Genomic DNA, 26,791 nt, shown 5'->3' on the forward strand with positions numbered 1-26,791 from the left:
AAGGGGTCCATTAGCTTCACAAGCTGATCAAGAGTCCATGAAACACACACACACCCAAACCCCTCCCCATACACAAGTTAGGAACTTTTCATCTAAGCAATTAGTTCTAAACATGAAGTATAGACAGAACTTTCAAGACAACTCATTGAGGTGGGTTTTTTAAAGTTATTTTTATTTTAATGTCAGCTCAGAAAGAGGAAATATTTGTTTGTCGTTCTCACACATTTCCCTCTGCTTAATACTCCACACAGATACATTCCCAAAGCTATGTTAAGAGTAGGAAAAAGTTCTGAAACTTTTTTCACAAAACACAAGAAATAATTCCTAACTGGTAATTCAACAGGTTTCCCAGTCAACTGTTACTTCTTTATAAATACTTGATGGCACACTTGGTCTTCACATGTCAGCTCCTGCAATGTGAAAAATGACCAGTTAATGAGGAACAAGTAGATTTTTATTCCCTTTCAGTGTTTTGGCCTATACTGTGACCCTTGATTTCTCAGGGAGAGATAAAGTGAGTGACCACAGGGAAAAGACTTTCAGAAGCATTTGTTAATGTGTTTTTCATGAATTTAGTGAACCAGCACATACTGTGAGGCTGTGATGATTAGGTTCTGATTGGAGATTGAGCTTTTACAACTCTAAAAATGAAAAATGCATTGAAATCAAGCTCTAATGGTGGGATTGCTGATACTGTATGATTAAAACAACATGGTGTAATTTATTAGAAGTAATGAAGCAACCTAGAAGGTAGGAAATAGAGCAGGAAAAGCTTTTAAAAGTGACGGGAGAGGGAGAAGCTGCTCAATAGAGTGATGTGCCTTCACTCCATTAGGTCTTGTGTTTGTAAGGGAGCTCAGCCCAATGTGGGAGGTAGATAATTAGAACTTTGCCTGGAGGAACTATTGGCAAATTTTGGATTTATGTTGCAGAAAGGTATTAAAACCCTGCCTGTAAGCTGACTAGGACATTGGTTTTGGTTTAGTTAGAGAAAAACAGGCTTTATGTTACTCATAATGAACCTTTGAGAGTGTGAGAGAGATATGGAATCTTAGAATCTACACAAACATTGGAATTGAAGGGAAAATACAACCCCTTGGGGCAGAGACATTTTTGCAACGTTTTTAATATGCAACATCCCCAGAAAAGGCGAAAAGAAAACTATTTTATATTTATCTCTAATTCAGTAAGCTGTGTGATACAATCCATGGTGAATGGTACTTCTAGACCAGGAGTTATGTGAACTATTAAAAAAAAAAAAATGAGGCAGCTAAATGGTGCTGACATGGAATCAGGAGAGTTTTGAGTTCAAATTCTGCCATAATGACTTAATAGCTGTTTAACCCTAGCAAGTCATTTAGACTCTCTTAGCCTTAGTTTCTTAAGACTAATAACAGCAACATACCTCACAAAGTTATTATAAGGATAAAATGAGATGCACTGAATGTAAAACACTTTGCCAAAATTAAAGCACTTATTATTAATTCTTTCTTTAAAAAAATTGAGGAGAAGCTAGATGGCACAATGGATAGAGCACTGGCTCTGGAGTCAGGAGGATCTGAGTTCAAATGTGGCCTCAGACACTAAACTACCTGTGTGACTCTGGGCAAAGCATTAACCCCAACTACCTTAAAAACAACAACAACAACAACAAAAAGAAAACTGAACCCTGAAAAGTAACATTGCAAAACTGAAATATAAATGTTTGGTTGATACTAAACCCACAAATTCCCTGATGGGCACAGAGAAGGCATTGTGGCACTTGATCTTATTTGAGTTTTATTTATTCAGTGCCTATTTTACAATTGATTTACTTTGCATCTTGTATATACTTATGTGTGTTATACATGTGCATGTTCTTTTTTCTCATCCCCCAAGCTTCTTTAGGACAGGGACTATTTTTTTTTTTTTTTTTTTTTTTGGTATCTCTAGCATTCAGCACAATGCCTGTTGTTGATTGGTTGAATGGTTGGAGATTTCTTTTTGCAGATACTACAAAAGCTTGCCTAAACTATCCACATAGAAAAAAAAAAAGTCAAAAGCAAGTGAAGAATGAAAATTGTTTACTCTCTAGACTCTAAGGTGCAGCTGAATGGACAACTTATAGCGCACATCCATCTTGGCAAGACAATGGAAACAGATAATTGAAAGAACCTTTGAAGTAGGACGAAGGGAAGCCTGAATGACTTTTGGGAAATTGCCCAGTTCTTATGATGACCTCAGGTGGTACAGTTGAAGAATAATATAGTCTCTGAAGAAGTGAAGTTGAGTCACCCCAGAATTCAATAAAAAATGAAGGGAAAAAAAATGTGGGAAATGAGTAGACCATTAAACATTACCTGAAAGGAATTATATAGGAGAACTAGTATAATGGTTGTCACCAGAGAGACATGTGACTATTTAAAAATTGATTAATTACATAGGGAGAATGAACAATATTTGCACAACCCAGGTGCTCCATTGGTATTCATGAAATTGTGCATGGTGTTGGAGAACTAACCATGGAACTTGACCTTTTCTGAGTACATATGTCCTTCAGCAAAAGACCAGAGCCATCAAAGGGTTCAACTCCATTATATTTACTACAATCCAAAATCTTGCTACACAATGTTAACATAATTCAATGAATGTCCCTAGTATGTTGGGTTGACCTATGTTAAATATATGGAAAGATGATAGCTAATATTCATGTAGCACTTTTAGATTCACAAAACATTTGCAGATTATGTAATTTTATCTTTACAAATCAGGGAAGTTTGTGTTATTATTAATTCTAATTTCATAGTTGAAAAAACTGAAGCAGACAGAAGAGACCTTCCTACAGTCACAAAATTAGTATCTGAGGCTGGATGTGAACTTGGATCTTCATGACTCTAGGTCCTATCTTTTATCCACTGAATCATCTAGCTGGATGCACATACCTAGGTTGGAATATGAAACACTGGAGGCAGACCAATACCTAACAAAGTGCTTTCCTCAGAGCATGAGGCTTCATAAATATTTGCAGCGTTAAAATAAATTGAAGAAACACATCTCTTTTTACTAAAAGTAGAAGCTGCTTATTGGCATTATACATTTCAAATTTTTGATATTGTAAAACTGTTATGATAGAATTCTGGAGGACCATTAATTAGGGAAATTTGAATAAGGCATCAAAGGGAACCTGGAGGCTGAGTAGAGCCAGCATTCTAAGCCAAGGTTTAGGACTTTGGATGTATCAGTCATCTCTATTCTACAGCAAAACTGAATGCTGAAAACAGTGAAAGGGAAAAGTAGGCAGAGTAGGAAGTCCAACCCAATGTGATAGCTTCTAAAAGGAAATCTGTGAATTCTTTGGCTAGTATAGATAGAGGGAGATTGCATAAACTATTTGGACATCTCCTATAATGATGTCTACCCTCAAGGTCATATATTTACTAGTGAGACTAGACACATATGCTAGTCTAGACCCACAGGAGAAAAACAAAACCTTGCTGAAGAATAATAGATATTCAAGATAGGAAAGAAGTAAAATATCGGTAAAAGCTCAGTATCCCCTAAGTTGTGCTAGCTATGTCATTTTGTAGCTAAACAAAAAATTAGGATGTAAAATCTATACTTTGTCAATTTATATATCTTTTAATTTTAGTTTTTCTTCCAAGAAAGTTCCTGATATTTTCTCAATTTAAAAAAAAAAAAAAAGAGAAGGCTTTGTCTGTTCTTAGGGCAAAAGAACCAGGAGAGCATAGGATCCTGGAAGTCCAGGCCTGGGTAGTGGAAACAGTTCTACCACTCCCTTGGGTAAAGTTATAAAATGGAAGCTAATGGAGAAAACTTAAGAGAATCAAAAATGATGGGCACAGTAGAGATTGTGATTGTCACTACATTTTTTGCTGTCACTCAGTCTATATCAAACTCATTCATTTTATCACATTGAATTGAAAAAGAAACAATTGAATTCACCAACCAGATTCTGGATTCTCAGGATACTAGCAGCTATTTTTTACAATTTAATTTTCCCCTTACTACACTGACTAGATGTTTTATGATATGTAGATATAGCTTCTCTTTGACCAGGATAATTGCAAAATGCTTACTTGTAGAGTTTTTTTGTTTGTTTGTTTGTTTGTTTCAATTATTTTCAATTCTATCTGAATCTTTGTGATTCCATTTGGTATTTTCTTGACAAAGATACTAGAATGGCTTGGCATTTCTTTCTTCAGTTCATTTTGCATATGAGGAAACTGCAGCAAACAGGGTGAAGGGACTTGTTCAAGCTCACAAAGCTAGTAAGTGTCTGAGACCAGATTTGAACTTAGAAAGATGAGTATACTCGATCCACTGTGCAACATAGCTGCCCATCCATAGAGCAGGCATCCTTTTATATCTTTGATTATTTCCCAACTCTCTCCTTTCTAGCTCTGTTTCTAATTTGTTGCATGACTTTATATCACTTTGCTTTTGATCCCTAGTTTCCCTCATTTGTAAAATGAGGGTATTGCATCTCTAAGATTCATTGCATGTCTGAACATTGGTGATTCTGATTCTTCTCTCTATTCTGTTTCTGATCTCTCTTTTTCAGACAGCAGGATATTTCTGCCAATTCTCCTCGGATTTGCCTTAGCCCCATATTCATTTCTCTCCCCAGATCCAGATGGTCTTTTGCAGGTTCCTTGCTCTTCTCCTTGAATCTTAGATTCCTAACTCAGCAGTTAGAGGTTTAAAAATAATGCAACAGTTCACACAAACTGCTATCGAGATTGTTTCCTATATTCCCTTGGGCAGGATAGAAATGGCTTTCTGGTCTGTGTGATGATGTGCCTTTGGCTGGAACTCAAGAAAGTAGAGTGGGACTGTTGTCTTGTTTTGTTTTTTCTTGTTGAGGAGTCACACTGGGTGAATACTGTGGCTTATTATTGAAAAAATATGGGGAAAGTGAATGAAAACCACTTCTTACCAAGTGCAGTTTTCCTCCTTCAATCCATTGCTTCCATCCCCGGTTATTCTTCTCTCCTTTCTGCACACACACAAGCTTATCTCCTTCCCAGATCACTAGAGTCTGTAAGAGAGTTAGAGCAATCCAGATAAGAAAGCCTAGAACAAACTAATGCAAGATGACTGCTATAATTCCTCGAAGATATTTCAGTCATTTCTTCTTTTCACTTTATCTTACTGATAAAGTCTGGACTTCAGGCATTTAAGCCCCTGACATTTTAAACCTATTATCCCACTACACATACTCCAATCAAATTGGTCTAAACACTGTCTCTCCTATTCCCACTTCCTTTCACACGTCAGACAGTTTACCAATTCTATCTGGTCTCTTTGCTTTTGTTCAATATTCTCTCTATATTTAATCCCCTTACCTTTCCTTTCTACCTATCTGGGAGCAAAGGGTCATAAAGAGCTAGAAGGGGCCTTTGGTCTTATCTTGCCCAACTTTATTTTACAGATGAATAAACTGAAGCCCATGGAGTTTAAATGATTTTCCTAAGATCATAAATGCAGTAAGCACCAAAACCAGAATTTGAACCTATATCCAATGATTATCATTTCAGCAATCTGAGGTGAGCCCTCTTTCTATTAGTTTGCCTCTCTAATTCTTACTTGATCTTAAAGGCTCAGCTCCAGATCAAAATGCAAAACATCTTCAACCATTCATTCCACAATGTCTCCTTTTCTTGATTTGCTATCCCTTTCACTGGCTGTACCTTATTGTGAGAGGAGGGTGGTATAGTGTATAGATGATTGTACCTGGAATCACATTTAAATTTTCCTTCACATACTTACTAGTTGGAGGTAAAACATTTGTATATTTTTTAACCTTGGTTTTCTTATCTATAAAATATGGATGATAACCTACCTCATAGGATTGTTGTTACAACCAAATGAGAGAAAAAGTATACTGTGCTATATAATAATAGATCTAGAAATGGAAGCAACCTCAGGGGATATCAAATGCAACAACTTTCTCTGACAGTAAAAGGAAACAGTCCCAGGAAGTATCAGGGGATCCCCTAAGGTGATATAAGCAATGAGATTTGCATCTAGGATCTCTAATTCCAGAGTCATGAGGATGACTACTAAGACATGAGGCAGTTTTATTATTATCACATGTATCACATATTATGATTCATGTTATCTTTTCATATGTTCTAGTTATCTCCTCAGGCACATTGTAAGCTTCAGTAGGGAAAGAGTGTTTAATCTTTTTTTTTTTTTTTTTTTTGCATCCTCAACCAATTACAATCCAGAGCATCTAATACATTGTTTCACAAACAATAGAACTCTATTGGTTGATTTTTCTGATTTTGTCGAAATGATATTTTATGTAAAAAACTGAACATTTGACTATATTATTAGAAATCCTCTAATAATAATATTCAATAACGATAGTTATTTTGAATAAGGAGACCACCACCACTACTTATTATTTCAAGAATTCAAACTAAAATGGTCAATTTCAAAATTATTCTAACCAGAAAGTAACTGGATATCAATGAATCATAGGAATAAATACAATATTAATATCTTTCCTTCAATGTGAAACAGACAGTAGGAGGGAGGGTAAGAAACTCTTTTAATAGCATTCAATATACCACCATTCAATTCATTTTTATATGGCACCCTTCATCTCCCATATCACAGAACACTTGAAAGAGACTCAATTATCTTCAAAAGAGCAGATGGGAAAGGAGGTTATAAACAGAGATGGAAGTCAGAATCTTGCAGGAAGAAGATAAAGGAAAATCATTTCAAATAGTGCTCAGAGAGCTGGATTCACATATAGTCAGAGTAGATGACTGCCCACATGTGTAATTTGAAGGGTTCCAGGAAAGGCATCCTTCCCCAAAATCTCTCCCCACTGTCCTGTTGGAGTGTCTAAGATCTTCACCACTAAATTTGTTCATTTGTATTAGGGCAATGGATAAAATGCACACCCTACCTGGAAAGGGAACAGATGTCTAGCCATTATTAGCCATTAACACCTTAGGGAAAATTAGGTCACAAGATTATCAAGTCACTTAGTGGGTCCTGAGGGAAAGGAATAAATGAAAATGACTATATTAGGATGAGGAGTAGGATGAAGGAAAGATCTGGAGCACAGAAACTTGTTCAGACAAGCCCAAGTGGGGTGCTGCCATTAGAAGCTCTGAGTAGCATGAAGGTGAGTATCTGTACAGAAGAAAGAAAATTGATATTAAAAAATAAGATAAAAAGAGACACTGCAATCAAATTGTTTTACTTTTCAGTTTGTTCTAGGACTAGTTTTAAAAGATATGTACAATGGAGAGCAGGATAGAAATATGCTACCAATTTATCCTTGCTCTTTTTTTTTTAAATAACTTTTTATTGACAGTTGTCCTTGCTCTTAAGAAAGTACTAGGCCCTATAACCAGTCCCCAACACAACATCCCTAGTTTACTCTGTGACTTTAATATATGCTGAATGACGAAAGGAATGAGGGGAGCATGGAGAAGTTCTGTGTTCCTCCTACAAGGAATAGTCTGATTTGTGTTTGTTTTTTGAAAACAGAAAAACACAGAGACACAGAGAAAGACAGAGACAGAGCTAGACAAAGAAAGACAGTAATACAGAGAGAAAGGGGCAGAGAAAAAGAGAGACAGATTCAGAGAGACAGAGATAGATGGAGAGGCAAAAACAGAGAAAGAGAAACAGACAGAGATAGAGAGAGACAGAGAGATAGAGATTGAGACACAGACAGAAACAAATAGAGAGAAACAGACCCCACATATACACATACACACAGAGTAAGGGAGGGAAGGATGGAGGGAGGAAGAGAAAAAGTGCAAAATGCTTTGTCTACAATAGTGCTCAGTGATGTCCAAAGGTTTTCATTTTATGACACTTCTCCCCAAAGGCATTCTCTTATCTACTCCCTGCCACTATTTTTTTTTTTTTTTGGTCTACATATCTCTTTGCCCCAAAACACACACTTACACACGTACACACACACACACACACACACACACACACACACACACACCTGTATTTATAAAACATTTAAGACACTTTAAGGCTGACAAAATACCTTCTTCACAACTCTCTGAGATAGTATGATTAAACCATATTTTACAGATGAGAAAACTGAATCTAAGACATCTGTAATGAATTGATTAGGGACAGATAGCTACTAAAGATTGAAAGTAACATCAACCCCATTCTTCCTGACTAAACCTGGTCTTACTTCCATTTTCTTATGCTATCTATTATTCAACATATGACTTAGATATACATACCATTTAAGCAAACAGTTACTCAGACTATGTATGTATAAGGTCAGTCCTGTTAATATCAGTTGAAATTCTGTTTATTTCATTCTCTTTCTCCAATATTATTTATGCCTAGAAGAATGCAAGTAGGCTTTGTGGTATGGTGGATAAAGTGCTGGGCTCATGAGCATCAGATCCCACTTCTGACACTCAAATCTACACAGGATCCTAACTTTAGAGCTGGAATGGGCATCTGAAAGTATTTAGTCAACCTTCCTCATTTTGCAGATGAGAGTATGTAGCTTGGAGAGGTCACGTGACTAATCTATGGTCAAACAACTTATAGACCCCTTAGGTCTTTGCCTCCAAGTCTGGCACTTTCTGCACTACATCAGCCACCTCAGAATGATGTTACCGAGCAAGTCACTTAACCTTTACGTGCCTCAGGTAACTCCCTAACATTCATCTACTTATCATGTTCATATAATGTCTTGTGAAGCAACATAGTTCAGGGATAGAGTGCTGGGCTCAGGATCAGGAAAATGTAGATTTGAGCCTTCCATGTGTGCAAGCCAATCTCTAAGACATAACTTGCAGAACAACTGGTAGCATTCCCTCCCTGGAAGTTCCCTATAATGATGAAAATATGCATGATTAAAAATAATAATACATGATACTTTGTGTTATATAAACATGTATACATTTATATATTTACATATATGTATATATTGAAGAAATGGCAAACTCACTCCAGTATCTTTGACAAGATAGGGTGATGAAAAGTTGGATATAAATGACTGAACAGCAATAAATCTGTATATACTTATAGATATATGCACATGTGTATATACATTTATATATATATATATGAAAATGCACACCCACAAATACATAGAAGTATATTATTGTGCTCTCAAATTTGAGAATCTTCTTTTGAAATAAAGAGGCTTGTAACAAATATCCTCAGGCAGAACCTTCTAATAAAATGGATAAAAAAGATTTTTGCCCAGGAATTCTGGGAGAATCCCTATACATTCCATCTTGTCTCTAAAATTACCTTCCTTCCTCCACCTCTTGTGATTGAAAAGAGAGGAGATACTGCAAAAGGGATTTCATATGTTTGACAGGATTAGTAACCGATATTGAGGGTGGACAAGATTTAAAGGGAAGAGAGTCTATTAAAGGCTGAGGAAGAGGCAGGATGGCTATGAACAGATGGGATACTCTTACCATCAGCAAAAAATTTTGGAAAATTGATTATTCTGAAAGAAATGGAGACACTATGTGCTATAAGAGATACTAAAAGAATAAGGCTAGAGGACTGGCCTAGTTTCTAGTGAGCAGACAACCAGATCTGAGAATGGAAATGAATTAAATGATGTATAATATTCATTTTGAGGTGACATTAGAATGATGCAAATACTCAGGCAAGTTTTGGCATTGGTTCTGATTTCTGATTAATTAGTTTTCAGTCTTCATAACACAATAACTCTTCATCTATCCAACTTTATAAGAAAATGATGTTTCCTACAGAAGTGAATTTTCAAAAAAAAAAAAAAGGGTGGGATGGGAAATGAAGTTTGTTTTTTGTTTATTTGTTTTAGCTTTCTTAAATAGAATTCACTAAACAAAATAGAGCTTTTTCTTGGTGCCTTAGGATCTCATCACTTGTGTTTTGCAAAAGCAGGCTCCCATGTTTCACACATACTTCTCCTCACCTACACCTGTTAGAAACATTAGGTTCCTTCAAATCTTGGCTTAGATTCTCCCTCCTAGTTGTATACTCTCTCTCCTGAAATTACTTTGTTTTATTTTTTTAAATCTCTTTTGTACACATGTCCACCTAATAATATAATATATTAATATCATAATATTATATTAACAATTTAATGATTACATATTCCTGCCTACACCCTGAAAGCAGGAACTGTTTCATTTTTTGTCTTTTTATCTCCTGGATCTTGTATGTAGAAGGTACTTAATAAAGGTTTGTTGAATTGACATGTTTGTTGAATCACTATGGATTTAAGTCATTTCTCCACATTGTACATGATATGATATGCTGCCTTCTGAGACTATTAAAATGCATAGAAATTTTTATTCCTTCAGTGAATGGATGGTCTTTGACTGCTGGATTTTTATATTTCATTTCTTATTCTTTTCCATACTGTACTATGTTGCCACTACTTTGAATATATTACTATGTTTTACATGTGATTGTAAGGGTAAAGCTCTATTTTGTAAGGGTCTTAAAGTCCCACCTCATCTACAATGTAAAGGGTAAGAGCATTATTACCATTAAAAGCCACTCTAAGACTTTCTTTAGTTATTTGAATTATTTTGAGGTTCCCAGCTCTGAGGGGAATTATTACTAATAAAATATTACTAATCTGCCCTTGGAATAAGTGGCTCATTTATTTATAGGTATGTACATATACACATATACTTATTATTTATTAATACATACATATCTACACAAAATACAAATAATGCAATAATGTATGGCTATATGTCTATATGAATTTTTGCATGTCTTGTTGCTGTTCAATTATGTCCCATTCTTCCTGATCCCATGTGAGATTTTCTTGGCAAAGATCCTGGACTGTTTTGGCATTTCCTTCTCCAGCCCATTTTATAGATAAGGAAACTGAGGCAAATAGGGTTATGTGACTTGCACAGTGTCACATACTAAATGTCAAGCTAAATTTGAATTCAGGAAGATGTATCTTCCTGACTCTAAATTTAGTGCCCTATCCATTGCCACCTAATTGTTCACTATATGCTACATACTTTGCTAAGAGCTTTAAATTTTTTTATTTCATTTGATTCTCACAATAACTCTGGGATACAGATGATATTATTATCCATATTTTGTAGATGAGGAAATTAAGACAAACAGAGTTAAGTGACTTGTTCAGGGTGTTACAGTAAGCACCTGAGGCTGGATTTGAACTTAGGTCCAGATGCATCATCTACTTACTATAGATAGATAGATAGATATAAATACAGAGATATGCAGATAAAAAGATATGTAGCTATGTAGATAAATATAAATATACATGTGTGCATATATTTATTTATATGTGTACGTATGTTTATATATATATAAATATGTGTATTCATATAATTCAACTATGCTACTAAAATACCATATAAAACATATGTATAACATTATATATACATATACATACATACATACATATACACATGTATTTTATAATCTAAAAATAATCAGGAAATTAGAGCCAGATTTTTAATTCATGACCCACTTTTGCATGAGCAACACCATTCATAGCAAAAAGAGAAAGCTTCATTTGCTCCTATTCATTGCTAGTATCAAAAAATCCTGCTTCCCCCAGCCCAATTCACTTAATTGTTCATGTTATTTTCATATCATGTACCAGAATAGCTTGACCTCCTATTAAATGCTGCATGAAATACAAAATCAAAATCCAGGCTAGTACCTTCACATGTCTGTTATCCAGTCCTTTAGTGTGCTCATCAAATTCAACTCCAACAGTGAAATCCAAATCATAGTTGCGCAATGTGCTGTTTGTTTTTGTCTTGAAGTTATCACCATTTTGTTCGATTATCTTTGTTTGAGTTAGGTGCTTGGCAATTTTGCGGGTGGCAAAATCAATATCTGTTGGCAAAAAGAGCTGTTGAGTTTACAGTGCTCTAAGCAAGATCATTCATTTCTTTAACAAGACCAAACATTCAGCATCTATAATAAAGATCATAGTCAGGTATCTTTCTATTATTTATAAGCTAATTAAGAATTGTCTATCACATGAAGGAGTTGGGTGGGGGTAGTGGAGATAAACTCTAATTTTCTTGTGTCTTGAATGTTGAGTGAACTTCTTGCAGCAGAAAACAAGTTCACAAATTCTTTTTCTCTTAATGCATTCATTCTGAAAGCAAATTGAATGATTTACATGAAATAGTGAACTGAATAAGCTCAGAGCTAGGAAGACCTAGATTCAAACCTAGTTTCTGACGCATACTGGCTGTGTGACCCTCAGCAAGTTTTTGAGCCTTTCCAGTGCTCTAAGCAATTCTAAGATTTAGAGAAGGTTCCAAGATTTAGAGAACCTGCCTTGGGAGAGGGAGTTTCTCACCAGGGAGTTTCTTATACCAATGAAATCAAAGGTCCAGGAAGTAGTTTCTTATTCACAGTAAAAACTTTAATGCTTTATCTATCATCTCTCTGTTTCTGTCTCTCTCCTAATATATTTAGTGAAGATTTTCTACATTGTTAATAGCAATAGTACACATAATTTTCACTAAATAATTAGTTCATTTATATAATGGTGATTCTTAGCAAATGAAAATATTGGCATTTTCAAAAGTACATATAAAATCTATATGTCTTGCAATTTATATATTAGTCAGTCAAATTAACCTAGAACTTATGCCAATAACTCTGGTCATATCAGAATTTTATGCACTACTCTAAGTCTCAGAACTGCTATTAATTAGACAATAGTTTTATAAGCATTCATTAAACACTTGCTATATGCCAGTCATTGTGCTAAGCACTGGAAATCCAAAAAAAGGAAAAAAAAAAAATTCTACCCTAAGGAGCTTACAATCTAATGGAGGAGACATAAAAAAAAAAAAAAATGTACAACAAGTTATATACAGTTTAAATAGGAAATAATTAACAGAGGGAAGGAAGATACTAGAATCCAGGCTTTCTGTAAAAGGTAGGCTTTTAGCTGAAACTTGAAGGAAGGCAGGAAAGCCAGTAAGTAGGCAGAGGTGCAGAGGGAGAGCATTCCAGGCATGAGGGACAGCCAGTGAAAATGCCTGGAGCTGAAAGATGGAGTGTCTTCTTTGAGGAACAGTACAGTGGCCAGTATTCCCATTAGGAATAGAGAATAGCTTATAAGTTGTTTATTGTTCTTCCCTTGTTGTTGATTTAGTTAGAATTTGATTTCTAGCCAAATACAGCTATTAAGTCATATTTGCTATAGCAAATGCTAAAATACATATATTTGTATGAGTGAATTGCTCTAGAATATTTAACCAATACATAAAACCTCCTAGTTTTCTTCAAAATAATTACCTAGCAGTGTCTCATTCTTTAAAAAAAAAAAAAACAAAACTACTGGGACTGACTATATAGCATGAACAATAGTGATTATGGTAATAATAAGAGAGTTTGAATTTTTAAAAGTTATTTTTTTCCAAGAAACTAAAATATTATACCAACACTTTTAAACACTATTATTTCATCTAGCAATAAATAGATAAAATATTATCATATTTATTAAGAAGTTGAAGAAATAGTTTAGCATCTGACATTTCATGCAACCCTGATAATAAAATATTCCTCATATCTTTCTTTGTCTCACCTCCCATTATTCTTTTACATTAAATTATTTATTCTTTCTCCTAATTTCAGAAGATTATAAAATTTTAAGATGTGAGGAGCCTGAGAGTTCATGGAGTAAATACATTCATTAATAAAAAAGTGTTCTTTAAGATGAAAAAACTAAGATGAAATAATTTGGCTAAATTCATACAAGTAGTGAGTACAAGAAATGATTTGATCCTGTGATTTGTGAGTCTCCACCCATTTATCTCAGTAAAATTGGAAGAGATGTCAGATAACCTTGTAATCAATCTCTTCCCTTTTGTTGTTGTTCAGTCATTTTCATTTCATTCTAAATAACGATTTGGGGTCTTCTTAACGGAGAGATGGAATGGTTTGCTACTTTCCTCTTTAGCTCATTTTACAAATGGGGAAAGTTAGGCAAGCAAAGCTAATGACTGGCCCAGGATCACATGGATAGTATCTGAAATATTCCTGACTCCAGGTCTCATACTCTAACTCATACTCATAACTCATTGTACCACCTTGCAGCCCCTTCTTCATTTTATAGACTTAGAAAATGGGGGTTAAGAAAAGTTATAACTTCCCCAAAGTGGAAAATGAGGTAGCAACTGAGAGTTCAGATTCCAAATCTAGGGTTGATTCCATTGAATAATATTTCCTCATGTCAGTGGGTAATAAAAGCAAAGAACAGAAAGTGTAACATATAAACTACTGTAAAGAGTCTCAAATGACAGGGTATTCTATAGACCAGGACTTCTTCAACTTTTTCCACTAGCAACCTCTTTTCACCCAGGAAATTTTTATATGACCTCAGGTATGTAAGTATATAAAATAGTTTATACAAATCAACTAATTACTAATAATGAATTATATTGTTATGATCCCACATTCAGTTATGGTTGTGATCCACAGCTTAAGAAGCTGGGCTATATAGACAAGGATGAGCCAGTGAAAATTTTAATAAGAATATGACATGAATTCAATGCTATTAAAGGATGACTAATCTGACCATGGTACCATGTGAATTTGTGGAATAAGAAACTGGGAGTACGGAGGGAAGTTAGAGAGAATGTTAGGGTTAATAGTCCAGAGGTGAAATGGATAAGAGTTAAATCAGCTTGATAGAAATAAGAAGGGAAAGGGAATGACAGATTAAAGAGATATAGTATTATGAAATGTTAAGAATTGGAAGGAACTTTGGAACCCATCTATCTCTAAAGTCCTCATTTTTATGGATCTAAAAGCTGAAGATCACATAAACCAAGTAACCTGTTGAAAGTCACTCAGGAAGAATGAAAAGGACTTGATAACTAATTGGATAAAGAAGAAAAAGTCAAAGATGATTTTGTTTTTATACCTGGATTCTTTTACTCAGGAAAATGATGGTACAATTGACAGGACAGAAAAGTCAAAAGAGAGAACAAGCTTTGTTGGAAAGTGTGATATTAGACATATTAAATCTTAAGTGATAGAGAAACATCTAATATTAAATGCCTATCAAACAGATAAGGGGAACTAGAGTCCCAGCTCTGGGAGATGAAACTAGGGAGAAGAATAGAACCAATAGAACTCACCATAAATATTTGATTATTATTTACTAAGGAACTCTAGAAACATTTAGGAAAATGTCTCTGATTTTTTGAGATTAATTTTAAAGAAAATGACTCTGTTCTTGGTGGTGGGCACAATATGTATCTTTAGACTGGGCTCGTTTTCTGCAGGTGTTGAAAATGTCAAGATTTACGTGTTTTAGTTTGTCTTAGGAAAGAATGATAAAATATACATGAATATACAGAAGTATACTAAAGAATAAGGGGAGATTTTCCTGCAGATCTACTGAATGTCATATCTATCCCTGTCTATTATTTGTTTTTGAAATAAAAGATAATTTTATTAACAGTTCATGGCTCATATTCTTTGGTAAGTTCACATACCATCTAATTACAATTAGGGGTATCTTTATCTGAAAGGTGATCATCTTAGTGACTGCTAAGAAAAGTTGGTCAGAAAAAAAAAAATGTGTGTGAGAATAGAGAGGTGAAGAGTGGCAATTAAAGATCCTAAGAAACAGCACTTCAGTAAACCCAAATGACTAATATGGGATGGTGACCTTGGTAAGAAGCCTATTAATAACATATGAAATATCAATGCCAGGTTACCAATGACCCCTTGAGCCATTGATATAGCTTCTTGGTCACTTAAATGCAAAAAGTCAGAATTAGAGGAGTCAGTAACTTATTCCTCATGCCCCTGACCAGCAGACCAAGAAGGCTACATCAAACAATGGTATATCCTTGTTGAATATCCTTTTCTCTGTTATGACAAAGTAAATTAATAGTAAGGTAATCTATAGTGGGCAGCTAAGTGACACAGTGGATAGAACACTGGGCCTGGAGTCAGAAAAACCCAAGTTCAAATCCATTTTCAGACCCTTACTAGCTGTATGACCCTAAGCAAGTCACTTAACCCTGTTTGCCCAAGTTTCCACATCTGTAATATAAAATGGAGAAGGAAATGATAAACCACTCCAATGCTTTTGTCAGGAAAACCTCAAGGGGGATCATGAAGAGTTAGACATGACTATAAAATGACTGAACGACAAGATCTGCAAATGCCTTATTTCATTCTAGTTTTTAATCTGCAATAACAGACTAATCTCCATCAGGCCTAACCTACAACATTTTTCTACCACATTTATGTTGATGTTCCCAAAAGAAACTATATTCTGGATTGATTGAACCATGGCTCTTATTCCACACAACATGCAATTTTAAAATGATTCTAGAGAAAGTTTTCTTGAATTATTCTTGAACAATATTGGAGTTGCTCTACTCTTAAAAGTGTCGAAGCTTAAAGATATACTGTCTTGGCTTATGTACCTCCTCTGTCTTGTTGAGATATGAGTGTCTTTATTGTTTGTCCCTCCCCTCATTGCCACAGGGACTTCTGGGACTCAGCTGAATTACAATTCTCCTTCTTTGAAGGTTTATTCTTTACACAGATGGATGAAAGTTATCTTACTCTTGCCATCACATGCCATCCCTGCTCAACACCAATTGCTTCCCATGCCCACGGCTCTTTCTAAAACAAGCCCCAGCTGGAGAAAACACACTTTAAACTCTTTAAATTCTCTGTCAGCTATTTAGGAAACTTCTGGTTTAAGGAATTATCCAGTAACATTTTGAAGTATCATAGCCTGCAGGGTCAAAAGAGAAATAAGGACACAAACAATCTCTGTGACTTTTTTGTACCTCTAATATTTCTATTCTTAACAGCTAGCATTTATGTAGCAGATTCTAAATAGTTCATTTGGCTTGCCTAACACTAGACATATATCACTATCAATATATATGTATATATATATTGATATTGATATATATATATATATCATCTCCCCCCTCCCCCCAAAACACACACACACTGAGACAAAGAGAGAGGGAGAGAAAGAGAAGAAGAAGAAAGAAACTTTCTAAAAATATTTGTTGTTGCCTTTAGAGGAAAAAATATCCTTTATTGAATAAAGTGATCAAGTATTTTGGACTGGTGCTTCCTTTAAAAATCCAGTGAAGTATATCTTCCGGATTCTAAGTATTCAAAAATCTTCCTTTGCAGGAGACAGGAAGGATATGAAAAGGACAATATTTATATCTTCACCCATAATATTCCTGTGTTGCTGTGCTAGAACCAAACAATAAAGAGTAATGATGTCTCTCTCCACCTTCTCTTATTTTTCCTGACTCCCCAGTGTAAACTTTCTGTTTTAAATGGGCCAAATTCCCCTTATTCACTACTCTTGGTCAGATAATTCCTGTCAACACCACATTACTCACACCATTTTCCCTTACCTTGAATTATCTTTTGCCTGCAATCTTTAAGCCCCGACTCCATTGCTAGCTCCTTAATGAAACCTTCCTCACCTATTTCAGTATACTTTGACCTGTTCTTCCTCTAGCATTCTGTGGAACCACACACTAACCATATATTTAATGCTGGAAGTGACATTAAAGGTAATTTTGTCTAACTCCCTCATTTTACAGTAGAGAAAGTTAAAAATGATTGTTTGACTCTGATCACTTGAGACAATTAAAAAAAAAAAAAAAAAAAAAAAAAAAAAACAAAATCTGATACAATCACTTGCTCTTATCCAAAGCTGCTGTTAGACTTCTGGATATTTTGTCTATATGACTCAAGGAAGCAGTTTGGCTGAATGTTTCATCAAACTGAATGAATCATTTTGCCATTATATAGACACAGTCTCAGTTGCCTAGCAGGCCCTATGAACTGAGGCCCAAGACCTGAGCTCCAGTGAGCTGTGCTATTCAAAAATCCAAGGAGCCATATGGGAGAAAGGGAAGAGATCTGGTCTAAAATGAAAGGCAATGGAGTATAGTAGAAAGAGTGTGGGACTTTGAGATTTGAGCCCATATCCTAGATCTATCACTTAGGAAGATCATAAATTCATATTGCTTAATTGTGCAACCATAGGCAAGTCACTTATTTTTTGTGAACCTGTTCCTCCATTTGTAAAATGTCTGAAATCTCTAGATCATCTAGAGACCTCTCCCCTCTACTCCAAGATGAAAACAATTTTTCATCATTAACCTCATAACAATATTGTTATATAGCCCTTTAAGGTTTTTAAAGTGATTTCCCCCCTACACAACACTATTGTTATGATATAATGACCAAAAATTGTTCTCATTTTGGTCTAGAGAGGAGAGACCTGTGGGAGAAAAACATCTTCAAGATCATCCTTATTCTTATAACTGTACTAAAATTTATGAGGAAGGTAAGCACTAAAAACTGGACATAACAGCTACCCAATACCCAAGAGGAAAAGACCCTGATGGCCTTGTCAAAATTGAGATTCAGACTTTATGCTGGCCTTTCTCTACATTCTGCTTAGTAGGCATCTCAAAAAAGGCACATAATAAAAATTAGTTCTTGCCTCTGGGTACCCAGGAAGGAACCAAAATTATATACCTCTCTCCCATGACTCAAGCTGCCCTGGTCGTGCCAATATCCACTGCCAGCTACAATCAATATTTCCAACCAGCTCCCAGGGACTCTGAAAATGGAGCTCTATGCAAATGAAAACATAGTATGGGTTTTAAGTTGCCTTTTTTTTTTTCTTTTCTTAGGGAGTGAAAAATGGCTTGGCCTGATAGCCATTCTTTAGCTTTTTCACATGTGAGTTAATCATGTCACCTCCCACTTCCTCAGGAAAATGGCACCAAATTTTCTATTGGAAGCTACATGGTTCTTCTAATCAAAAGGAGAGGGAGGTTTGACTGAAACAACTGATTACACCCCCACCTCCCTCTCCACACACTTGAACAGAATCATTTTGTTTTTCCACTTACCAGAGGGAATGGTTCTCTTATTTGGTATTTTAGTCCAATAGTTATCAAACATATTTTACCCGCTTTTATGGATTAAAGTTATCTCTAAACCTGATTTATAGCCAGGAAAAGTGAATTTAGATCTCAGAGGAAAGAATCTAAAGGCAAGCTATTTCTGAGTAATATATAATTCTTGTAGCTGCCACACATAGGCACCCCCCAAAAAACCTAACCAGGAGAGACTTTATTGAAGCGTACTTTCCATAGCTGCATTCCGAACAATACAAGTCATAAAATTGATCTATTGGTTGGCCACCTAATATGAAAATGCTTTGTAATGGGCTGGTGGAAAAAAGCTAAGGTTCCTGTTTTAAAGGGCAGCTCTCTTTGTAAATTAAAGAGCCCAGATCCCTATGTACTCATCTTAAGAGATGTGCGAACATCTAGAAGCTCAGCTTAAATGGGCTTTGAACCTGAACTCCTTAATACTCAAAACATCAACCATCTTTAAAATCATGAGAAACAGAGTGGAAGAACAATCTTCTTCTTATTTCCATGCCATTTCTTTTTGCTGCTTACACATTTAGAGAAGGATTATATATTTAGAATTTTAGACTGAACAGGCTCTTATTCTACCATCATGCACATATTCATAAACATGTAAACATATTTACATATCAACACATATGTCCATACATTCTCACATGTATTCCCACATACACTCACACATACTTATACATATATTCACATGCCGTGCAGTTTAAATAAGGTTTGAAGGTCTCAAGGCTAATAATTAACAAAGGAAAGATTCAAATACAGATCTTGTGAGATCAAGTCATAGGATGGTAGAGTTAGAACTAGAGCCTAGAAAGCCCAGCCATCTCATTTTACAAATGAGAAACTGAGGTATGAAGAGATTAAGTGATTTGCCTAGGGTAACATAGCTAGAAAGTAGGATTTTAACCTCAGTTTTTCTCATTCCAAATCCAGGACCCTACTCATTAGCTGATGTTATCTTTCACAGTGAGTGAAATCTATGATCAGAATATTAGAAAGCTACAAAACAGTTTTATATCAGATCTGAAAAGAAAGGTTATGTAAAAGGAAGGGAGGCTTCCTTTTTTAGGATATATCCCTTTGTCCTCTATCCCAGTGTCTCACCTGCTACTCCCTACAAAGGAAAGAAATAAGAATTTATTAAGCATCTACTATGTATACTACATAAGTTTAAATATTATTACTATACTATTTTCGATTGAGGAAACTGAGGCAAATAGAGGCCAGAGTAAAGCAACTAATAAATGTCAGATCATATTAGAAGTAGTGTTCCTGAGTCCAGACCCAGCTGCCCTAGCTGTCCTATTACTCATCCTAGCCTAAGGCAAAGAGAAATTCGGTCGCCCCAGTAGCTATCCACTTTCATTCCTTATTTCCTTCATTCCTTATTCCCCTACAGGGATTGTAAACTCCCTGAAGGCAAGAATTTTCTTATCTAAGCTTCTCATCTTTCTAAGCATTTAGGGCAGGGATTTTCAAAGAGACAAGAGCTTTCACCATATCATCAATGTGGACTGGAAAAACAGTTTGGATAGCTAGAAGGCTTGCTAGTTACTACAGCTGTAACTTTCCCTAGTTTTAAGAGATTTCTCCCAAATTAAGATCATCACCTCTAATCCCATCACTGTGTAGCTAATTCAAGTCTTGACTGACATCTCCTCTCCCCACTGAGTGTAGGGCTGGAGGGTAGAATACAAACTCTTTCCATTGCTTTCTTTTATGAAGGACAGAAATTAGACTCAACTCCTTTCACTTTGCATCTATTGTTCCCTCTGGTTTCAACTCTTTGGAACACATTTATACATGGTACATCTTACTTTCCTGCCTTCTTTTTATATGTTACCAGCTCCACCCCCACCTCCTTTTAGATTGCTAGATCCTTGAGGGCAAGGACTGTCCTTTTTATTCTTTGTATCCCCGGAGCTTAGTATAGTACCTGGCATATAACAAGCACTTAATATATGTTTATTGAGTTATTTTGCCCAGTATGCACATATTAAATTATATGCTTTTTTTTTTAAATAAAAAGAAAGATGATTTTTATAGGCTAAAGTCTGCTGATTTTACTTTTTTTGAATTAGAGAAAAAAATTGATTTTATAGAAGCATTAACATTTGTGGGCTAAACTGTGTGCATCAAAAAAAAAAAAAAAAAAAAAAGCATCTGAATTTAGCTCGTGGTCCTGTTATTTACGAGTAGCTCTAGGACATACATACAAGTTCCAGCATATGTTTGTATCATTGTGTCTTAGGATGCACTTGGCAATTCCCATTTTAAAGATTTTCTTCCTACAGTAAGGGCTGGGCTCACACACAAGGTAGCTTCCCACCCTCCTTCAATCTCTCCCAACTCTCTCTCTCTCTCTCTCTCTCTCTCTCTCTCTCTCTCTTACACACACACACACACACACACATGCACAAACTTCTGAAAACCTATTCCCCACCATTAATTATAAGGAATGAAATTCCTTTTTAAACTGTGAATCCCCTTTGGAATGGAAACCAGTCAAGTTCCAAATGTCTCAAGGTGACAGAAATTTCAGATCTACCTACCTTACTATAGGATCTGAGTTTAGTATGAGGGCCCCGGTGTCTTGCAACCCACTTTAAGAACAGAACGGCCCTAGAGAAGGAAGTTGGAGGCAACAAAGACAAGCTTTACAGACTTGACTCTTCTGTGACCAGCCAGACCAGCCCAAAGGCTTAGATTAGTGGGATCTTTTATATATGGAATTAAACTCATCTTTTTAAATTGGTTGCAATAAAAGAAGAAAAAGGGATGGAAAATAATAAATATCAAACATATAATACTTTAAAATTGTGGATAGCTTTACATACATTCTTTTATCTGACTGACCCTCACAATGATCCTGTTAAGTTCTATAATCCATATAACTTATTTATAACTATAGTACACTATAGAAATCATCTTTGGAAAATAAGAAACAGGTTTATGGGGTTTTTTTTCCTCTCATCCAATTCCTTGTTCATGAGACAAGAGACTAGATGTCTATAGTAAATTGCAAGCATATTATCCCCATTTGACAGATGAGAAAAATCAGGCCTAGAGAGGTATAGTGACTTGCCTTGGCCTTTATTTTTAATAGGTGTCTAAGGTAGGATTTGAACCTGGATCTTCCACTTTGGAGAGCCGAGACTCAGGCTATACCACGATGTTATCAGAACTGAGAAGCCAAATGAAGGTAGAATAGAAAAACAGCAAAAAGTGGCATCACAAGCCCTAAGTGTGAGTGCTGACTGTGCCACTTGAGCAAGGCACTCAAGCTTTCTGGGTCTTAGTTTCCTCATCTATATGATATAGGGGTGGGACATAGATGGCTTTAAAAGTCTCTTCTAGCTTTAAGTCTATGATCCTATGAGTACCTTATTTCTTTTTGCCCCATCTCCTACTCTAACAGACACTAACAAATTCATTTTCATATTATTCCTTTGGTGAATAGGTGAATATAGATTATATTCTATCATTCTATGGTCCTTATTTCATAATAAAAAACAACTTTGATCAAGGCCAAGGCTCTACTACACATAGGAAGTTTGGAGAACAATTCCTGGACAGTGCAGATCATGTAGCTGGGTAAACCAAAGCACCGACATGAATTTGGGTTCATAAATCTTCCACAGAAGCTGTCAGAGTAGCTAAACTCACTGGCCAATGGCCAAGTCACCAATCTGTTTTATGGAGACTCAGGTGCATAAAAGTTAGACAATTTGTTAATTATAGAGAAATGGAAATAGTCATAATAAAAGAAACTCTTATTGTGTAAGACTTGATATTAAGAAACAGACATAAATTTTCATAAACATCACCTCTATACCTACTGACTAACTGATCTTGACAATATGCCTGTGAGGTAGACAAGGAAGTTATAATTTCTATTTGAAAAATAAGGAAATGAAGGCTGTGGGAGGTTAAATGCCCAAGATCACACTGACTTGATGAAAAAACCTGAACTCAGGTTCCTTGACTTCCATTATAATGCTTACCCCACTGCTCTGAGTCAATGGACTAGCAGAAAGAAAGTATATCCATAGGACGAGTGAGACTATATCCAGGACTTCTGATTTCCAATTTTATGTTGTAAGTCTTCCCCCTCCAAATCTAAATGGAATATGAAACTCCAGCATATATATTATTTCCCTTTATAAAGTCCTGATTTCAATAACTATTCTGTTTCTATATATTTTCAAATGAAGCCTATTATAGTATCACAGCTAAAAAATGATGACCACTGGTGGTATATAAGTTGAAGGTGTCATTGATTTGTAATATAGACGCCACAAAGAGAATTGCCAGGGGCATTCTCCTATAACAGTTTCTGAGGTTAGGTAAAGAATATAAAAGTTGGAAGGGACATTCAGTATCATTCTCCAATTCCTTTCTGAACAGAAATTCCCTCTAAAACAGAAAAGACAGTAAATTATAGAAGAAAAACTGCTGGATTTTAATACAAAACACTTGGGTCCCTGTTCTGCTGTGTGACTGACCATATCACTTAGTAATGATAAACCTTGATTTTTCTCATCAATAAAAATGAGGTAACTGGACCAAATGCTCTTAGGGTCTTTCCTAGCTTTAATAGTATATAAAATTATCTATATCAAAAGGACCAAAAGGTCATAGACCTAGAATTGGAAGGGTCCTCCAAAGTCACATAGACCAACCTCATTTTACAGTGAAGAAACAGACCAATGGAAGTTAAGTAAATAGTTCAAAGTCATGTAGGCAGTAAACATCAGAGGTTGAATTCATTTATTTCAATATAGACATACTTAGACTTTCATTTCTTTTGTTGTTGTTGTTATAAACATAATTTTTACTTTAATATCATTTCTTTTGATCATTCAAAATGTTATAAGGTAGTAATATCGTGCTGAGGGCAGGAAAGTATAGTTAAAAGGAAAGGTGACCTTAGGATCAAGAAAGTTTGAGTTCAGATTCTACCTCTGAAATGTACACACATAACAAGTCACTGAAATTAGTAGAGGGAAGTTCCTCATTTAAAGTTCCCAATGACAATGAAATCACAGATCTAGATCTTCTCAAAATCTATTATAATCTTTGTTTTAAAGGAGTTGATAATTTATAAAAGGTAGATGAAGTTGAAAAGAAACTTGGCTTTATCCAAAGTCAAATGGCTGTTTAGGAAGTTATGTCTATTTGTTGACTGCTCTATCTTGGCTTCAGATTTGACCCTTGAGTTTATCAAAAGTCAGATGAAAAACTTCAGAATGCTAATCTGGCTGTTGGCATTCTAGGCGTGCTTACAATTCTGATGAGCAACACATTAGCTGTTCTACACCACTCCAAAGAAAACATTGTCTAATCTTCCCCCTCTATGAATTGAGCAATTATTTCAACATGTATCAACCTTACTGTAATGCTCTTGAATTAATCACTAGACTCAGTAGAAGAATTTTACAGTAACTCAAATGTAACAAAGACTCAAATAGCCAGAGGAATCTTTATCACAGCATATACATATTCATAGAATGTTAGAGTTGGAAAAGACTATGAAGAGCTATTCCAACGTCCTCATTTTATACCTGAGGAAATTGTTGTTCAGAGAAGAAAAATGATTTGTTGAAGGTCTCACAGCAAATAAGTGACATCTCCTGATTCACTAGTCCAGGGATCTTTACATTATCCTAATATTTCTATTTTCCTTTACAATTTAGATAAAGCATTTCACTTTTGGATAGTCCCATCCCTCTTAGAGTATTTATATTTACCTAATGCCTTCATGTAGCCTTCAAAGTTGTCATTGCTTTCCATCTCCCAGGTTCCATTCTGATCACTAGGCATTGTGGCTGGTTCAGACACTGATTTGAGTTGGAACAGAAGTGAAGCTATAGAAGAAACAAGAGCTATAGAAAGCATGAGTTAGAATGTGCTATTTTATATCCTGTTAGAATACAGTTTATGACTTTGGAAATAGATAAGAGAGTTCAAAAGTCAGAAAGACAATCTCCAAAGAACTTTACTTTCATTAGCAAAGTTCAGTGGGACTGCAGGTGAATGAAGAACAAAGTTTGGGAGAGAGTCACCAAGGAAAGGTCCTGGTTCGTGCAGTGACCCTTGTGGAGGGCTGCCATGATGCTTTTAACTATCATTTGCTTTCTATGTTTTCATAAGGGACTTTTTAAAGGCGTAACTTGAAATAATTTGTCTGGCACTTTAAGAAAAAAATGTTGATTCTATACCACTTGGTCATGAGGGCAAATATTTTATTTTGGACTAGCAGACAATGATGACCCTTATGTGGATAAAGTCATATATAAAGTGTTGATGTACCCTAGTGAATTAACACCCAGCTGAATAAACAAATATTAATAGAGGATATACTGTATGTTTTTAAGAATATGGTGTTTAAGATCTAGTCTACTCCCTCAAGTAGAATTCAGTCTGAGAAAATAACACACACACACACACACACACACACATACAATCACAGGAGAGCATCATTGTGGGCTAGTTAATCAAGGAAAATTTTACAAAGGAGATAGAAGTTCAATTGTTCTTTCTGCACACAATAGTTACTTATATCTTAGTTAAATGAATGGACTAGAATGATAGTTTGAGGAAAAGACTAATCTAAGGATGGTACACCACTCAGAAAGTACAAATTAATTTAGTAGAAATATACAAGTACATCCACACTACAGTCGGGAGATAGGTCTGGCTAGAAGGTAAAATTCATGTAGTTCATCCCATGGGAGCTGTTTGTAACTAAAGGTTAGTTGCCTAGGTAGGTGGAATAGTGAATAGAGTACTAGACCTAAAGTTAGGAAGAGCTGAGTTCAAATGTGACCTCAGATACTTACTTGCTGAGTAATCCTGGGTAAATTGGTTAACCAATATCTGCCTCAGTTTTCTCAACTGTAAAATGGTTTCATAATAGCACCTACATCACAGAGTTGTTGTGAGGATCAAATGAGATAATATTTGTGCAAGTGTCTGTGTGCTGACACATAGCAGATGTCAATCACCTGCTTATTTCCTTACTTTCCAGTGAATCACTGCTAGGCAAAGTAAGAATTTTGATTTAATCCTATAAGCAAAGGGAAGCCAGTAAAGGTTTGGCTATTAAAGTGACATGATTAAAGTGTTAAGGGAAAGATAGGATGAATTTAAATAAACAAGATTTTCAGTAGCTAGGAACAAACTCAATTACCACATTGAATGGGCCTTATACTTCATATCTCTAAACATAGTGATCAAATATCATAGCTCTAAGAAATTCATGGTAATGTATGCTAATTGTTGGGAAACTGTACTGAAGGAAATGTAAAACAATGTATTCGTTTTTTAGTAAACAGTTATTTGAGCTAGGTAAAAGCAGGAGAGAATAAAAAAGTACCCAGCTGCTCAGAAATAGAATCAAAATGCAGTGAAGGAAGTCAAGAGCAAGCAGAGAAGATGTTAATGGCTTAACCACAAACTGGAAAATCAAGTGATGGAGGCAGTAGTGGACAAGGAAATACATTGTAAGAATTCACATATAGATATTTTCAAAGTTCAATTCCAAGCTGGGTTATAAAAAGAGAAAATTGATAATTTTAGTTATAGAAAATCAAAAGCTTCTACATTAACAAAACCAGTGCAGTCAGAAGAAGATAAGAAGTCATTAAATAGGGAAAAAAAATCTTTCCAATGAAATATCTCTTATATAGCAGCACTTCTTGAAGTAGTAAAAAAAATTGAATTGAAGCAAAAGCCTATTGATGAGGAAATTGATAAAGAAATTGTGATATAGAAATGGAATGGAATGGAATGCTGTAGGTAAAGATGGATGGATTGATAGATAGATAGATAGATGA

At 35.3% G+C, this 26,791-nt stretch overlaps 1 protein-coding gene across 1 annotated transcript; it reads right to left on the reverse strand.

Annotated features, from left to right (window-relative positions):
• Positions 1-145: 145 nt before the first annotated feature.
• Positions 146-24,842, reverse strand: RBP2 (retinol binding protein 2). Its single transcript, XM_051985639.1, has 4 exons — positions 24,704-24,842; positions 11,678-11,856; positions 4,937-5,038; positions 146-410 (listed from the first exon to the last, which is right to left on the reverse strand). Exons 1-4 carry the CDS (start codon positions 24,774-24,776, stop codon positions 360-362), a joined length of 405 nt encoding a protein of 134 aa, XP_051841599.1. The 5' UTR covers positions 24,777-24,842; the 3' UTR covers positions 146-359.
• Between the last annotated feature and the right edge of the window lie 1,949 nt (positions 24,843-26,791).

This window comes from Antechinus flavipes, chromosome 3 (genome assembly GCF_016432865.1).
Source record: "Antechinus flavipes isolate AdamAnt ecotype Samford, QLD, Australia chromosome 3, AdamAnt_v2, whole genome shotgun sequence".
NCBI classification, from domain to species: domain Eukaryota; kingdom Metazoa; phylum Chordata; class Mammalia; order Dasyuromorphia; family Dasyuridae; genus Antechinus; species Antechinus flavipes.